The sequence below is a fragment of the Salvelinus fontinalis genome, chromosome 13, assembly GCF_029448725.1.
Source record: "Salvelinus fontinalis isolate EN_2023a chromosome 13, ASM2944872v1, whole genome shotgun sequence".
NCBI classification, from domain to species: Eukaryota; Metazoa; Chordata; class Actinopteri; order Salmoniformes; family Salmonidae; genus Salvelinus; species Salvelinus fontinalis.
In genome coordinates this window covers 3,217,830-3,236,221 of record NC_074677.1, presented here as the reverse complement: position 1 = coordinate 3,236,221, position 18,392 = coordinate 3,217,830, and the positions used below count along the sequence as shown (strand labels likewise).

The window sequence follows — 18,392 nt, the reverse complement described above, 5'->3', positions numbered from 1 at the left end:
AGGGCCTATAAAATAGCCTATGCCTCGGGCCTATAGAATAGCCTAGGGCCTATAGAATAGCCTATGCCTCGGGCCTATAGAATAGTCTATGTCTAGGGCCTATAGAATAGCCTATGCCTAGGGCCTATAAAATAGCCTATGCCTCGGGCCTATAGAATAGCCTATGCCTAGGGCCTATAGAATAGCCTAGGGCCTATAGAATAGCCTATGTCTAGGGCCTATAGAATAGCCTAGGGCCTTTAGAATAGCTTATGCCTAGGGCCTATAGAATAGCCTCGGGCCTATAGAATAGCCTATGCCTCGGGCCTATAGAATAGCCTATGCCTAGGGCCTATAGAATAGCCTATGTCTAGGGCCTATAGAATAGCCTATGCCTAGGGCCTATAGAATAGCCTATGCCTAGGGCCTATAGAATAGCCTAGGGCCTATAGAATAGCCTATGTCTAGGGCCTATAGAATAGCCTATGCCTAGGACCTATAGACTAGCCTATGTCTAGGGCCTGTAGACTAGCCTATGCCTAGGGCCTGTAGAATAGCCTATGTCTAGGGCCTATAGAATAGCCTAGGGCCTATAGAATAGCCTATGTCTAGGGCCTATAGAATAGCCTATGTCTAGGGCCTGTAGACTAGCCTATGCCTAGGGCCTATAGAATAGCCTATGCCTAGGGCCTATAGAATAGCCTATGTCTAGGGCCTATAGAATAGCCTAGGGCCTATAGAATAGCCTAGGGCCTATAGAATAGCCTAGGGCCTATATAATAGCCTATGCCTAGGGCCTATAGAATAGCCTATGTCTAGGGCCTATAGAATAGCCTATGCCTAGGGCCTATAGAATAGCCTATGCCTAGGGCCTATAGAATAGCCTATGCCTAGGGCCTATAGAATAGCCTATGCCTAGGGCCTATAGACTAGCCTATGCCTCGGGCCTATAGAATAGCCTAGGGCCTATAGAATAGCCTAGGGCCTATAGAATAGCCTATGCCTAGGGCCTATAGAATAGCCTATGTCTAGGGCCTATAGAATAGCCTATGCCTCGGGCCTATAGAATAGCCTAGGGCCTATAGAATAGCCTATGCCTAGGGCCTATAGAATAGCCTATGTCTAGGGCCTATAGAATAGCCTATGTCTAGGGCCTATAGAATAGCCTATGTCTAGGGCCTATAGATTAGCCTATGTCTAGGGCCTATAGAATAGCCTATGCCTAGGGCCTATAGACTAGCCTATGCCTCGGGGCTATAGACTAGCCTAGGGCCTATAGAATAGCCTATGTCTAGGGCCTATAGAATAGCCTATGCCTAGGGCCTATAGAATAGCCTATGTCTAGGGCCTTTATAATAGCCTATGCCTCGGGCCTATAGACTAGCCTATGTCTAGGGCCTATAGAATAGCCTAGGGCCTTTAGAATAGCCTATGTCTAGGGCCTATAGAATAGCCTATGCCTAGGGCCTATAGAATAGCCTATGCCTAGGGCCTATAGAATAGCCTATGCCTAGGGCCTATAGAATAGCCTATGCCTAGGGCCTATAGACTAGCCTATGCCTCGGGCCTATAGAATAGCCTATGTCTAGGGCCTATAGAATAGCCTATGTCTAGGGCCTATAGAATAGCCTATGTCTAGGGCCTATAGAATAGCCTATGCCTCGGGCCTATAGAATAGCCTATGTCTAGGGCCTATAGAATAGCCTATGCCTAGGGCCTATAGAATAGCCTATGCCACGGGGCTATAGAATAGCTTATGCCTAGGACCTATAGAATAGCCTATGCCACGGGGCTATAGAATAGCTTATGCCTAGGACCTATAGACTAGGCTATGCCTAGGGCCTATAGAATAGCCTAGGGCCTATATAATAGCCTATGTCTAGGGCCTATAGAATAGCCTATGCCTAGGGCCTATAGAATAGCCTATGTCTAGGGCCTATAGAATAGCCTATGCCTAGGGCCTATAGAATAGCCTATGCCTAGGGCCTATAGAATAGCCTATGCCTAGGGCCTATAGAATACCCTATGCCTAGGGCCTATATAATAGCCTATGCCTAGGGCCTATAGAATAGCCTATGTCTAGGGCCTATAGAATAGCCTATGCCTAGGGCCTATAGAATAGCCTATGCCACGGGGCTATAGAATAGCTTATCCCTAGGGCCTATAGAATAGCCTATGCCTAGGGCCTGTAGACTAGCCTATGCCTAGGGCCTATAGAATAGCCTATGCCTAGGGCCTATAGACTAGCCTATGTCTAGGGCCTTTAGAATAGCCTATGCCTAGGGCCTATAGACTAGCCTATGTCTAGGGCCTTTAGAATAGCCTATGCCTAGGGCCTATAGACTAGCCTATGTCTAGGGCCTATAGAATAGCCTATGCCTAGGGCCTATAGACTAGCCTATGTCTAGGGCCTTTAGAATAGCCTATGCCTAGGGCCTATAGAATAGCCTATGTCTAGGGCCTGTAGAATAGCCTATGCCTAGGGCCTATAGACTAGCCTATGTCTAGGGCCTTTAGAATAGCCTATGCCTAGGGCCTATAGAATAGCCTATGTCTAGGGCCTGTAGAATAGCCTATGCCTCGGGCCTATAGAATAGCCTAGGGCCTTTAGAATAGCCTATGTCTCGGGCCTATAGACTAGCCTAGGGCCTATAGACTAGCCTATGCCTAGGGCCTATATAATAGCCTATGCCTAGGGCCTATAGAATAGCCTATTTCTAGGGCCTATATAATAGCCTATGTCTAGGGCCTGTAGAATAGCCTATGCCTCGGGCCTATAGAATAGCCTAGGGCCTTTAGAATAGCCTATGCCTCGGGCCTATAGACTAGCCTAGGGCCTATAGACTAGCCTATGCCACGGGGCTATAGAATAGCTTATGCCTAGGACCTATAGACTAGCCTATGCCTAGGGCCTATAGAATAGCCTATGTCTAGGGCCTATAGAATAGCCTAGGGCCTATATAATAGCCTATGCCTAGGGCCTATAGAATAGCCTAGGGCCTAGAGCCTTTAGAATAGCCTATGCCTAGGGCCTATAGAATAGCCTAGGGCCTATAGAATAGCCTCTCGTCTCTCCCGGAAACTTCCACTGCCGGCCCAGTGCAGCTTCTTTTCCATATAAACTCAGCAATAAAAGAGACGTCTCTTTTTCAGGACCCTGTCTTTAAAAGAGAATTCGTAAACATCCAAATAACTTCCCAGCTCTTCATTGTGAAGGGCTTAAACACTGTTTCCCATGCTTGTTCAATGAACCACTTTTTTTTTTAATGAACATTCACCTGTGGAACGGTCGTTAAGACACTAACAGCTTACAGACGGTAGGCAATTAAGGTCACAGTTATGAAAACTTAGGACACTAAAGAGGCCTTTCTACTGACTCTGAAAAACACCAAAAGAAAGATGCAAATGACAGAATATGAGTGTCATTTGTTACTAGCAAGTTATTGACTTCAGGAACCTTGTAGCTACATATGTTAATATGGGCTATTTTTAGCACTTTTCTGGGTTGCTTGATTGTTTTCACTGCTTTACTTGGAGGCTTATCAGAAGTAGGTATGACAATGTTATTTATGTTTGAGCTGATAGTGCAGGGGGAGCTGCACACAGTGGTCTTCCTACTAGGACACACCACCTCATTGCTAACAGTATAACTCTGGTTCATAGGCACTTGATTACTGTATGCAATAGCTGTAGGATCAGCAGAGGCATTCAGGACAATTAGAGGGACATAAATTAGGTTACTTACATTGTGTCTGCCAACGCCCCTGGGATAATATACATTTAATGCAGCATTACGAAAATTCAGCGTCACAATAGTAGGGATTATCTAAACTGGGCTTGGGTCATTTGTAAGTCAATCTCTCAACGCAGTCTTGAAATGCGTGGACAAAATTATTTGGATGGACTCCATCGTTCCTGTAGAGCAGTTTCCAGAATGTGTCAAAGTTATCTGTAAAAGTGATTCCAACGGAGCTTATGGTTGTGGTTGTTTCAGGTGGACGTGCGTCAGTGCCATTACCTGGTGGATCTGGACCTAGAGACCACAGCACCCAGAGAGCCACGCTACGCTGACAACACAGACTGGAGTGTCATGGCAGCGAAACCCTTCCTAGATGCAGCCAGGTACAAACAGACATTAGATATATAGATAGATATATTTATACACGCAGTGCATTCACAAAGTATTCAGACCCCTTCCGTTTTACACATTTTGTTACGTTACAGCCTTATTCTAAAATGAGTAAAATCTTTTTTTCGGATACCTTATTTACATAAGTATTCAGACCCTTGTTTGGACCATAATAGTTTGGTGATGTGGACACCAAGGAACTTTGAACTCTCGACCCGCTCCACTACAGCCCCGTCGATATTAATGGGGGCCCGCCTTTTCCTGTAGTCCACGATCAACTCCTTTGTCTTGATCACGTTGAGGGGGAGGTTGTTGTTCTGGCACCACACTGCCAGGTCTCTGACCTCCTCCCTATAGGCCGTCTCATCGTTGTCAGGTCTCTGACCTCCTCCCTATAGGCCGTCTCATCGTTGTCAGGTCTCTGACCTCCTCCCTATAGGCTGTCTCATCGTTGTCAGGTCTCTGACCTCCTCCCTATAGGCCGTCTCATCGTTGTCAGGTCTCTGACCTCCTCCCTATAGGCTGTCTCATCGTTGTCAGGTCTCTGACCTCCCTATAGGCTGTCTCATCGTTGTCAGGTCTCTGACCTCCCTATAGGCCGTCTCATCGTTGTCAGGTCTCTGACCTCCTCCCTATAGGCTGTCTCATCGTTGGCAGTGATCAGGCCTACCACTGTTGTGTCATCAGTAAACTTAATGATGGTGTTGGAATCGTGTTTGGCCACGCTGCTGTGGGTGAACACGGAGTACAGGAGAGGGGACTAAGCACACACCCCTGAGGGTCTCAGTGTTGAGGATAATTTCTCTTTGCTTATTTGAGCTGTTCTTGCCATAATATGGACTTGGTCTTTTACCAAATAGGGCTATCTTCTGTATACCACCTCTACCTTGTCACAACACAACTGATGGGCTCAAACGCATTAAGAACGAAATAAATTCCACAAATGAACTTTTAACAAGGCACACCTGTTAATTGAAATTCATTCCAGATGACTATTTTATGAAACTGGTTGAGAGAGGCTACTTTGTACAATCTCACATTTTAAATATATTTGTTTAAAACTTTTTTGGTTACTACAGGATTCAAAAGTCAACAAGAAGCAGCAGCAAAGAAATTATTTTGATGAAATACTCATCAATAGCATGCCAATATGTAAACGAGGGACTGTTCATTTTGCTGGTTATTTTGGTTTTGTGTTATTTCATACTTTTGATGTCTTCACTATTATTTTACAATGTAGAATATAGTGAAAATAAAGAAAAACCCTTGAATGAGTAGGTGTCAACTTTTCACTGGTACTGTAGATATTTTTCTTCTTTATTTTAGACATACTATGAGATGTTATATGTGTGACAGCAGTAAATATAATGGTAATGTGATATTTCCTTCCTCTCCTCCTCTGTCCTCTCCCTCTCTCCCTCTCCTCTCTCCTCTGTCTCCTTCTCTCTCTCCTTTGTCTTTCTCTCTCAGGTCCTCTCCTCTGTTCAGAGCGTTCTTCATTCCCTTCCTCTCTGAGCATCACACCACATACACAAGATACGTCATCCTGAAACCACGACGAACAAAGCAGCCTCGCAAACGCAGCCACGCCTGACCTCTGATCCCTGACCCTCAGCTCTGAAGTCTGTTCCCCCTCTACCCCTGACCCTCAGCTCTGAAGTCTGTTCCCCCTCTACCCCTGACCCTCAGCTCTGAAGTCTGCTCTGTCCCCCCCCCCCCCACATCTCCACCCATTCCTCTGTCCGGTGTGTTTTAAAAGATTTCTGACCCTTTAAGAACACAAGTCATGTGGGTGTGAAAGAGACATCATGTCCTGACCATCAAATGTTTGAAAGTGATGTTGACGTGTGTGATAGCGTAATTAAGGTGTGTGTGTCAGAGAGTGAGTGTACGAGACTTTAATTGGAGAATAAAAACCTCTAAGTAAAACAGACTGAGTTCAGATACCTTTATTTAGGGAGTACACACACTTTAATCAGTGGCAACCATAGTTCTCATTTCCTTGTAATCTATTCAAGTTTTATTGTCCTGTGTACAAGTACAGTGAAATGCCTTTCTTGCAAGCTCTTCCCCAACAATGCAGTAATTAATAACAGTAGTACAATCATTAAACTATAAATAAAAGAGAACAAAAGGTTAACAGAAGATATACAGTATCCTGAACTGTAACAACAGCAAGGGGACGAGAAGGGGGGACTGGGGGAGAAAGTTGGATGATGGGGAGGAGGAGAGGGGGGGGCGAAAGGTGGTAGAGGAGTGGGGGAGAAAGGTGGAAGCTGGGGGAAGAGGAGTGGGGTGAGGGTTTTTTTTTCTTCTATTGATTATCCTTGATGTTTCTACAACTTGGAGTCCACCTGTGGTAAATTAAATTGACTGGACATAATTTGGAAAGGCACACACCTGTCTATATCATGGCATCGAAACCCTTCCTAGATGCAGTCAGGTACAATCAGACATTAGATATATAGATAGATATATTTATACACACAGTGCATTCAGAAAGTATTCAGACCCCTTCCGTTTTACACATTTTGTTACGTTACAGCCTTATTCTAAAATGAGTAAAATCTTTTTTTCCCCTTATCAATCTACACAATATACCCCTGTTACGCACGCCTCTGAGAAGAGGGAACGCAACTCCCTGCTATAACTCAACTCTCTGAAGTGTAAGAGGTATGGACTGTAGGTGCGAGTAAGGATGACACAAAAGCAGATTTTACCGTTTACTTGGATTTATTTTCTTACACGGCAATATGGGGAAAAGGGGCTGGACGGAACCAAAGCAAAGAAAGTAAATATCAAAGTTCCCCCTCTCCTATCTAACCTGCCTACCCACTTAACTTACCTAACTTAGCACCGTCTGGTGCACTAACCAAAATACAGGGGGTGGTCCGCCCAGGTCTTACCTAGTGTGCCTAGACAGTAAATATACTACGGGTATATGTATGCCCGCGGGCCTCTTGCCTAAGCACTCCCAAAGTGCCTTCTCCTTCCCCCCTGGGAACAAATGAAACAGAGTAATTATTAATGATTTCACAAACACTCACAAACACAGGACATAGGAAAAACTGCTACCAACAACAACAGTACATACCACACTTTCTGATACACAACCCACACTATATCACAATCTAATTTTTCTCTCTATATCTCCAAATCTCTACTCCTTATCTCATCTCTCTTCTCTCTCCTCTCTCCTCTCTCCTTCTTTTGGGCAGAACACTGGCTTTTATCTTCAGGTGGCAATGTTAATTAGTCAGCTGCTTCTTGACGAGGGGGCGGGGTCAGCTCCAATCACCAATTAGCCTGGGGTTGACCAATCAGCTGGTTGGGGAGTACTTCAGGAAGCCATCTCCTGAAACACACACACTAAAATACAAAACAGAACACAGAAACTGGGGAACGTAACAACCCCATAATGACAAAGCGAAAACAGGTTTTTAGAAGTTTTTGCAAATGTATTCAAAATACAAACAGATACCTTATTTACATAAGTATTCAGACCCTTGGCTATGAGACTCGAAATTGAGCTCAGGTGCATCCTGTTTCCATTGATCATCCTTGAGATGTTTCTACAACTTGATTGGAGTCCACCTGTGGTAAATTCAATTGATTGGACATGATTTGGAAAGATACACACCTGTCTATATAAGGTCCCACAGTTGACAGTGCATGTCAGAGCAAAAACCAAGCCATGAGGTCGAAGGAATTGTCAGTAGAGCTCCGAGACAGGATTGTGTCGAGGCACAGATCTGCGGAAGGTTACCAAAACATTTCTGCAGCATTGAAGGTCCCCAAGAACGCAGTGGCGTCCATCATTCTTAAATGGAAGAAGTTTAGAACCACCAAGAGACATCCTAGAGCTGGCCGCCCGGCCAAACTGAGCAATCGGAAGAAGAGCATTGGTCAAGGAGGTGACCAAGAACCTGATGGTCACTCTGACAGAGCTCCAGAGTTCCTCTGTGGAGATAAAACCTTCTAGAAGGACAACCATCTCTACAACACTCCACCAATCAGGCCTTTATTGTAGAGTGGCTAGATGGAAGCCACTCCTCAGTAAAAGGTCAATGACAGCCCGCTTGAAGTTTGCCAAAAGGCACCCAAAGGACTCTCAGACCATGAGAAACAAGATTCTCGGGCTTGATGAAACCAAGATTGAACTCTTTGGCCTGAATGCCAAGTGTCCCGTCTGGAGGAAACGTGGTGAAGCATGGTGGTGGCAGCATCATGCTGTGGGGATATTATATAATATATATCAGTGGCAGGGATTGAGAGACGAGTCCGGGTCGAGGGAAAGATGATGGTTCTCCTTCCATCAGGAAAACGACCCGAAGCACACAGCCAAGTCAACGCAGAAGTGGCTTTGGGACAAGTCTCTGAATTATCTTCAGTGGCCCTACCAGAGCCCGGACTAACGTCTCTGGAGAGACATGAAAATAGCTGTGCAGCGACACTCCCCATTCAACCTGACAGAGCTTGAGAGGATCTGCAGAGAAGAATGGGAGAAACTCCCCAAATACAGGTGTGCCAAGCTTGTAGCTTCATACCCATGAAGATTCGAGGCTGTAATCACTGCCAAAAGTGCATGTAAATGTAATATTTCTGTTTTTGCATTGTCATTATGGAGTTTTGTGTGTAGATTGATGAGGATCCACTGCATTTTATCAATGACAATTAGAATGCACAGACACACCATGACAAGATCCTGAGGCACATTGTCGTGACATTCATCCACTGCCATCACTTCATGTTTCAGCATGATAATGCACAGCCCCGTGTCGCAAAGGATCTGTACACAATTCCTGGAACCTGAACATGTCCCAGTTCTTCCATGTTCTGCACACTCACCAGACATGTCACCCATTGAGCATGTTTGGGATGCTCTGGATCAACAAAGAGGAGTGGGACAACATTCCACAGGCCACAGTCAACAGCCTGATCAACTCTATGTGAAGGAGATGTGTCGCGCTGCATGAGGCAAATGGTGGTCACACCAGATACTGACTGGTTTTCTGATCCACACTCATACATTTTTTTTAAGGTATCTGTGACCAACAGATTCTTATCGGTGTTCCCAGGCATATGAAATCCATAGATTAGGGCCTAATGAATGTATTTAAATTGACTGATTGCCTTACATGAACTGTAACTCAGCAAAATCATCGTAATTGTTGCATTTATATTTTTGTTCAGTATATATGAGGTAGATATGCACATAAATCAGAATAAAGTAACAGTAAACAGTAGCAGCAGCGCATTTGGTGAGTCAAAAAGGTCAATACGAATAGTACGGGTAGCTACAGTTGAAGTCGGAAGTTTACATAGACTTAGATTGGAGTCATTAAAACTCGTTTTTCAACCACTCCACAAATTTCTTGTTAACAAACTATAGTCGTTTAGGACATCTACTTTGTGCATGACACAAGTAATTTTTCCAACAACTGTTTACAGACAGATTATTTCACTGTATTACAATTCCAGTGGGTAAGAAGTTTACATCCACTAAGTTGACTGTGCCTTTAATCAGCTTGGAAAATTCCAGAAAATTATGTCATGGCTTTAGAATCTTCTGATAGGCTAATTGACATCATTTGAGTCAATTGGAGGTGTACCTGTGGATGTATTTCAAGGCCTACCTTCAAAACAAATTGTAGACCACATCCTTGGGAGTAATTTCCAAACGTCTGAAGGTACCACGTTCGTCATTACAAACAATAGTACGCAAGTATAAACACCATGGGACCACGCAGCCGTCATACCGCTCAGGAAGGAGATGCGTTCTGTCTCCTAGAGATGAACGTACTTTGGTGCGAAAAGTGTAAATCAATCCCAGAACAACAGCAAAGGACCTTGTGAAGATGCTGTAGGAAACAGGTACAAAAGTATCTATATCCACAGTACGAGTTCTATATCGACATAACCTGAAAGGCTGCTCAGCAAGGAAGAAGCCACTGCTCCAAAACCGCCATAAAAAAAAAAACTACGGTTTGCAACTGCACATGGGGACAAAGATGGTACTTTTTGGAGAAATGTCCTCTGGTCTGATGAAACCAAAATATAACTATTTGGCCATAATGACCATCATTATGTTTGGAGGAAAAAGGGAGGTGCTTGCAAGCCGAAGAACACCATCCCAACCGTGAAGCACGGGGGTGGCAGCATCATGTTGTGGGGGTGCTTTGCTGCAGGAGGGACTGGTGCACTTCATAAAATAGATGACATCATGAGGATGGAAAATGATGTGGATATATTGAAGCAACATCTCAAGACATCAGTCAGGAAGTTAAAGCTTGGTCGCAAATTGGTCTTCCAAATGGACAATGACCCCAAGCATACTTCCAAAGTTGTGGCCAAATGGCTTAAGGACAACAAAGTCAAGGTATTGGAGTGGCCATCACAAAGCCCTGACCTCAATCCCATAGAACATTTGTGGGCAGAACTGAAAAAGCATGTGCGAGCAAGGAGGCCTACAAACCTGACTCAGTTACACCAGCTCTGTCGGGAGGAATGGGTAAAAATTCACCCAACTTATTGTGGGAAGCTTGTGGAAGGCTACACGAAATGTTTGACCCAAGTTAAACAATTTAAAGGCAATGCTACCAAATACTAATTGAGTTTATGTAAACTTCTGACCCACTGGGAATGTGATGAAAGAAATAAAAGCTGAAATAAATTATTCTCTCTACTATTATTCTGACTTTTCACATTCTTAAAATAAAGTGGTAATCCTAAATGACCTAAAACAGAATAGTACCCGTACTATTCGTATTGACCTTTTTGACTCACCAAATGCGCTGCTGCTACGGTTTACTGTTACTTTATTCTGATTTATGTGCATATCTACCTCAATTTTTACTGGGATTAAATCACAGAAATTGTGAAAAACTGAGTTTAAATGTATTTGGCTAAGGTGTATGTAAACTTCTGACTTTAACTGTATTTACACTTGTCTTCCCCATGTACTTTTTGTATTGATTTGTTGTTAATCTTTTTTTTTTAAAGGGCTAAAGTTGGCTGGCTTGCTAGCTACTTCCAGACACAAATGATAGAACATCTCACTCTGACCATTTTACTGGCACTAGCAGAGCTGGTTAGGATGTTTTCATGTTGTCTATAGCGTTGGTGACTGTAACTGTGCTGCTGTCAACAATTTAATTACGTTTTTTTGCCAACATTTACTGACACCATCATATTCAACATGTGTTGAGCGTTCTTACATTCCTCAGTTATTCTGTCTCTGGCACACTCAGTCGAGAGTGCTCTGAAATCGGAGTAGATAGCCAGAGTGAATTAACTCTTGTTTTTCTATTGGTGTATTAATACTTATTATTAATACTGTAATGAACCAGGCAGGGAGCAGATCTCGAACCCTCAACCTTCTAGCCCGAAGTCCAGCGCGCTATCGACTGCGACAAGGATATAAAGCGGCAGAGTCGACGATATATGCGCTCATAAACCCAGGGTCGCTACATAACTCTCTCCTTTCAGAGGGCGTCCTTGCGCTAGCTTGTGACGCAACGTCTTATAGGAACGCGCTCACCAGCCGAGGACATGCATGTTCGTGGATGAAAGGTCCGATCACTTCTGACACCAATGTAATGAAACAGCAGGGAGCAGGTAGACCGAGGTCCGGCGGGCTATCGACTGTGCCGCAAAAGCATGCTCGTGCGGCGGAGTGGATATCCACAATTATAAACCCAGGGTCGTTACAATACTTATTATTAATACTTATTTCCAAGTGAGAAAGGTCTTAGGAATGTGTGTATATGTATATATAGATGTGTGTGTGTGTGTGTATATATATATATATATATATATTTGTATATAGATGTGTGAATAGATATAGATATGTATATATAGATGTGTGAATATATATTGTAACGACCCTGGGTTTATAAGCGCGGAAATCGACTCTGCCGCACGAGCATGCTTTTGCGGCACAGTCGATAGCGCGCCGGACCTCGGGCTAGAAGGTCGAGGGTTCGAGACCCGCTCCCTCCTGTTTCATTACAATATGTATATATAGATGTGTGTGTATGTATATATATATATATATATATATTGTACTCTTGATTCGTTGTTCATGAAATGAAACATAAAATAATTTTAAAAAACAGTAAATTTACGAACGCACCCATAGGTTTTATGTTGACGGAGCCGCTGTTTGCGCACAGAGCTGCGTGTTGTGTCACATCACCAAGGAAACGCTTGACAATAAAGGAGCGTGCAGGAGATCTGTCCGCAAGTTCAGTTCACGCTGTCAGCAGGTAAGACGTGTGTAGGTAGAAATGTAGATATTTACTTCAGGCCATTACCAACTAAATACATCACGTTGTACCGTTTATCCCGGTCAAACGGGACCTTTATACATTCCGGGGTGGAAATTAGGTTTACTGTTTTGGAAAATATGATCCCGTTTCTACCGGGGCCTGCGCCGTGTGTGTGTGGTCGTGCAATCTTGTTCTCCTTGCCATTGAGATGTGAATTACAGAAAGGATATTTGATAGTAGGATAGATAGATATGATTAGGCTGGACACATTACATCTTTAACAACGCTTTTTTCTGATAACTAGTTCATTGCATCTGCCGTGGAGCCCAGTTTCATAAAGTTACAATATGTCCCAGCTGCTTGGTGTAGTTTTGAAGTAACTGGCATTTTTCAAACTGCTCCCTGTCAGTAGTATTGAACTCCGTGGAACCAACTTCCTCCAGAACGTTCAGCCCTTGTTCTGCGTCACAACGCCTGCTTCGCCGGTAACGATACCTGCACACGTTAAACTCGTAGGATCACCTCATCTAATTTATCATTAACAAGGTTACAGCTACTTGACGCGCAAACTCACCGTTCACCTGGATACACGTTGTGTTGACTAAGATGCCCATCTGTGGCTGGCGCAAACTGATCAAACGGTAAACATGTTCTGGTCATGGTTAACCATATTTTATTTCAGAAAAATGGGTCAACCTTAACAAAACGCATATCCCTGTCCTCTTTTTCAAGATGTGGACGATTTAAACAGCCAAAAGACATTTTTTAATTAAGAAATACACTTTTTGACGATTTGTTATTTCTAAATGGCTGCTGGATAATTTGATGGATAATTTGATATGCGTCGAAATCGTTGTTGGTAGGCGTCGAATTGAGCGAATACCGCGCAGGTTCACTGCGTTACAAGCAATATGGATAGATCTAGCTCATTGAATTGTAGATCTGACGCAGCTGCTACTTCAGATTATGAGCCTAGTCGCGAATGAGGTATGAAGTAACCAGAGAAGGCCTTAAAAACCCTAAACCTAACAATCAATCAAATGTATTTATAAAGCCCTTTTTACATCAGCAGATGTCACAAAGGGCTATACAGAAACAATAACCCTACGTATAACCTATTTTAGCCTTACCCCTAACTCTAGGGTAGGGTGGACTAGAACACTTTTAGAAACTATTTTAGTAATAATATAATGTTAGTTAACACCCTTGTAGATAGCATTTTATTAGTTATTTTATTATATTTATTATTGTAAGGCAGAACACTTGATTAACAAGCCACATTTGTTTTATTTTTCAATAGTGGTTTGAACTGGGTGACCTAGTAACCTCTATGTGAAAGTCCAGCAATAAGCGTGGGATATGTGGGGCAGGTTTGAGACTGATCTAAGGAATTGCAAGAAAAATACACTATTTCTCAGCTGCCTCACCAATGTCTTTATGTAAATTAATAACTTTGAATTGCTAAATATTTCCAATACATGGCAGCATAAGACCACGAAGCATCAGTTATAGGCTACAAGCAAATCTAATAACATAGTATTGGTCACATACACGTGGTTAGCAGATGGTAATGCGAGTGTAGCGAAATGCTTGTGCTTCTAGTTCTGACAGTGCAGCAATATGATTGACATAAAATAGCATGCAACCAAAGACTATATGTCCCAAGATTTTCTAAAATGGTCACTCATTTCTTTACAGTTAGCTATATATCTCGTATTAGGCCTGTGTTGCTTTTGGAAGAGCAAAAACATTGTGACTATAGCAGGTATTATAAACTGGGTGGTTCTAGCCCTGAATGCTGATTGGCTGACAGCCGTGGTATATCAGACCGTATACCATGGGTATGACAAAACATATATTTTCACTACTCTAATTAAATTGGTAACCAATTTATAATAGCATTATGGCACCTCGGGGGTTTGTGTTTATATGGCCAATATACCACGGCTAAGTGCTGTGTCCAGGCACCTCGGGGGGTATGGTATATAACCAATATACCACGGCTAAGGGCTGTGTCCAGGCACCTCGGGGGGTATGGTATATAACCAGTAAACCACGGCTAAGGGCTGTATCCAGGCACCTCGGGGGTTTGTGGTATATAACCAATATACCACGGCTAAGTGCTGTGTCCAGGCACCTCGGGGGGTATGGTATATAACCAATATACCACGGCTAAGGGCTGTGTCCAGGCACCTCGGGGGGTATGGTATATAACCAATATACCACGGCTAAGGGCTGTGTCCAGGCACCTCGGGGGGTATGGTATATAACCAATATACCACGGCTAAGGGCTGTGTCCAGGCACCTCGGGGGGTATGGTATATAACCAATATACCACGGCTAAGGGTTGTATTCAGGCACTCCGCGTTGTGTCGTGTTTAAGAAATATCCCTTAGCCGTGGTATATTTGCCATATACCACGCCCCCTCGGGCCTTATTGCTCAAATGAACCCCGGCCAAATAATCACGATGCATAGTCAGATGCGCTAACCTCAACCCTAGTATACATGCATTAACAATACAATACTAATATGTCGTATCGCCAGTAAACAGCCTCGGAATAGAAAAGACGAGTCGTCTTCCAGTCCGCCAATAAATTACATGATGTAACCCTCGCGGTTAGCAAATTTACCTCAACATGCCCCTCGCTTCCGCAACAAGGCTGAGCGCTCGCCACCACTGACGGCACAAGCTTTTGCGGGGCTTGTTGAGTTGGCTACTTGTGCGGTAAGGCAGTGCTGGTTGATAAATTAGAAAACGAATGTACGAGGAAAATACATTTTTGTCAACCAGAAGTGACTGAATTAATGTTCAGGCTTATTGACAATCCTTAATAGTACTTTCTTATTACCTTTATTTAACTAGGCAAGTCAGTTCAGAAAAAAATCTTATTTTCAATGACGGCCTAGGAACGGTGGGTTAACTGCCTTGTTCAGGGGCAGAAAGACATATTTGTACCTTGTCAGCTCAGGGATTCAATCTTGCAACCTTTCAGTTACTAGTCTAACGCTCGAACCACTAGGCTACCTGCTCTAACCACTAGGCTACCTGCTCTAACCACTAGGCTACCTGCTCTAACCACTAGGCTACCTGCTCTAACCACTAGGCTACCTGCTCTAACCACTAGGCTACCTGCTCTAACCACTAGGCTACCTGCTCTAACCACTAGGCTACCTGCTCTAACCACTAGGCTACCTGCTCTAACCACTAGGCTACCTGCTCTAACCACTAGGCTACCTGCTCTAACCACTAGGCTACCTGCTCTAACCACTAGGCTACCTGCTCTAACCACTAGGCTACCTGCCGCCACAATTAAGTATAATATAAAAATATGAGCATAAAATAGGTAATAATAAACATGAATCATCTTTATCATCATCTTCACAGTAATCTGTTAAATGCTTTTTCAGTCCTTCCTCTTGCGTTAGCAGACTGTGTTATCCAGGGAGAAAACTAAACTAATCTTCTGACATTTGTGGTCTTATGCTGCCATCTATTGGAATTATTTAGCAACTGCAGTAGGACTGAATAATTAGTATGTTCTTTCTAAAGTTGGAATTACTCAGAATTGCAAAATATAACATTTGACAGTTTATTGTATCACGTACAACCATAAAATAACAATTTGTAGCATAACAAACAATGACACGGACAAACCAAACTACCATACATTTAGATAATTATATAAAAAATAACTTTATTTATATGCCAAAGTAACACTCCCTTAACATAAACACAGACACTGAAAATAAGCTTTTGTTTTTATAAATCTGGTAGGTCTCAAAAGAGCCTTTGCTTTGCTGAGCAGTTCATTTTCAGGAGTGTGCTGCCTGTCATCAGAGGAGGAGATCTGTGAATAATTAAAAGTTAATAAGTTATTAGTTTACAATTACATTTGACTCATTTAGCAGACACTCTTATCCAGAGCGACTAGGGTTAAGTGCCTTGCTCATGGGTACATGGGAAGAGTTTTCACCTAGTCGGTTCGGGGATTCGAACCAGACACCTTTCGGTTACTGGCCAATGCTCTTAACCACTAGATTACAAACGACTAAATGTTCACAACACAAAAAGGCAAATGGTCGTACATGAATGGTAAGCTGGTTAAATGAACATTCAGCCTGCCATTGTTTTGGGGAAATAGGGACATGTCTGTCTATTTCGCCAATTATCTTAATGTACCTATTTTAATGGTTTGAAGTTCGACACCATTTTAATCAGGATAACCTATTATTTCTAATGATGTAAGTTTGGGCAGCGTACAATGCTGTTACCAATTGCTTTAGAACACCTACTCATTCAAAGGTTTTTCTTTATTTTTACTATTTTCTACATTGTAGAATAATAGTGAAGACATCAAAACTATGAAATAACACATATGGAATCATGTAGTAACCGCCAAAGTGCTAAACAAATCAAAATCTGTTTTATATTTGAGATTCTTCAAATAGCCACCCTTTGCCTTGATGACAGCTTTGCACACAAATCCCGCTATGCCCTCAGACGAACCATCACATAGGCAAAGCGTCAATACAGGACTAAGATTGAATCCAACGACACCAGCTCTGACGCTAGTCAGATGTGGCAGAGTTTGAGAACGATTACAGACTACAAAGGGAAACCCAGCCATGCTCTGCCCAGTGACGCAAACCTACCAGATGAGAGAAATACCTTTTATGCTCACTTCGAGGCAAGAAACACTGAAGCATGCATGAGAGCACCAGCTGATCCGGACCCCTGTGTGATCACGCTCTCCGTAGCCGACGTGAGCAAGACCTTTAAACAGGTCAACATTCACAAGGCCGCAGGGCCAGACGGATTACCAGGACGTGTGCTCAAAGCATGTTCGGACCAACTGGCAAGTGTCTTCACTGACATTTTCCCTGGCCGAGTCTGTAATACCTACAGTTGAAGTCCGAAGTTTACATTCACCTTAGCCAAATACATTTAAACTCAGTTTTTACACAATTCCTGACATTTGATCCTAGTAAAAATTCCCCGTCTTAGGTCAGTTAGGATCACCACTTTATTTTAAGAATGTGAAATGTCTGAGTAATAGTAGAGAGAATGATTTATTTCAGCTTTTATTTCTTTCATCACATTCCCAGTGGGTCAGAAGTTTGCATACACTCAATTAGTATTTGTTAGCATTGCCTTTAAATTGTTTAACTTGGGTCAAACATTTTTGGCAGGCTTCCACAAGCTTCCCACAATAAATTGGGTGAATTTTGGCCCATTCCTCCTGACAGAGCTGGTGTAACTGAGTCAGGTTTGTAGGCCTCCTTGCTCACACACACTTTTTCAGTTCTGCCCAAAAATGTTCTATAGGATTGAGGTCAGGACTTTGTGATGGCCACTCCAATACCTTGACTTTGTTGTCCTTAAGCCATTTGGCCACAACTTTGGAAGTATGCTTGGGGTCATTGTCCATTTGGAAGACCAATTTGCGACCAAGCTTTAACTTCCTGACTGATGTCTTGAGATGTTGCTTCATTATATCCACATAATTTTCCTCCCTCATGATGCCATCTATTTTGTGAAGTGCACCAGTCCCTCCTGCAGCAAAGCACCCCCACAACATGATGCCACCCCCGTGCTTCACAGTTGGGATGGTGTTCTTCGGCTTGCAAGACTACCCCTTTATCCTCCAAACATAATGTTGGTCATTATGGCCAAACAGTTCTAGGATGAACCAATCGGATGAACCAATCGGACACGATGGGTAGATTAACAAGATGTTTATCTTTCATTTGCTGTATTGGACTTGTTAATGTGTGAAAGTTACAAATTTAAAAACATTTTTTTTTTATTTCCCTCGCTGCCTTTTCAGCGGAATGTTGGGGGGGGGGGGGGTTCCCGCTAGCGGAACGTGTGTCCTAGAATTAACAAGAAATTTGTGGAGCGGTTGAAAAACAAGTTTTAATGACTCCAACCGAAATGTATGTAAACTTCTGACTTCAACTGTACATGTTTTAAACAAACCACCATAGTCCCTGTGCCCAAGAAAGTGAAGG

General features: G+C 43.1%; 2 protein-coding genes across 3 annotated transcripts in view; both read left to right on the top strand.

Moving 5' to 3' along the window:
- The window catches only part of alg9 (ALG9 alpha-1,2-mannosyltransferase), a 94,439-nt gene extending 88,426 nt beyond the window's left edge, over window positions 1-6,013 (top strand). For both annotated transcript variants that reach the window (XM_055941411.1, XM_055941410.1), the window contains exons 14-15: window positions 3,974-4,101; window positions 5,579-6,013. In XM_055941411.1, the coding sequence (XP_055797386.1) occupies window positions 3,974-4,101; window positions 5,579-5,702 (252 nt within the window). In that variant the 3' untranslated portion in view covers window positions 5,703-6,013. The remainder of the gene's footprint in view (window positions 1-3,973; window positions 4,102-5,578) is intronic.
- Window positions 6,014-12,256: 6,243 nt separating this feature from the next.
- cfap68 (cilia and flagella associated protein 68) overlaps window positions 12,257-18,392 on the top strand; it is a 31,045-nt gene continuing 24,909 nt past the window's right edge. The window contains exon 1 of the mRNA XM_055941409.1: window positions 12,257-12,375. The gene's annotated coding sequence lies outside the window, so the exon portion shown is untranslated. The remainder of the gene's footprint in view (window positions 12,376-18,392) is intronic.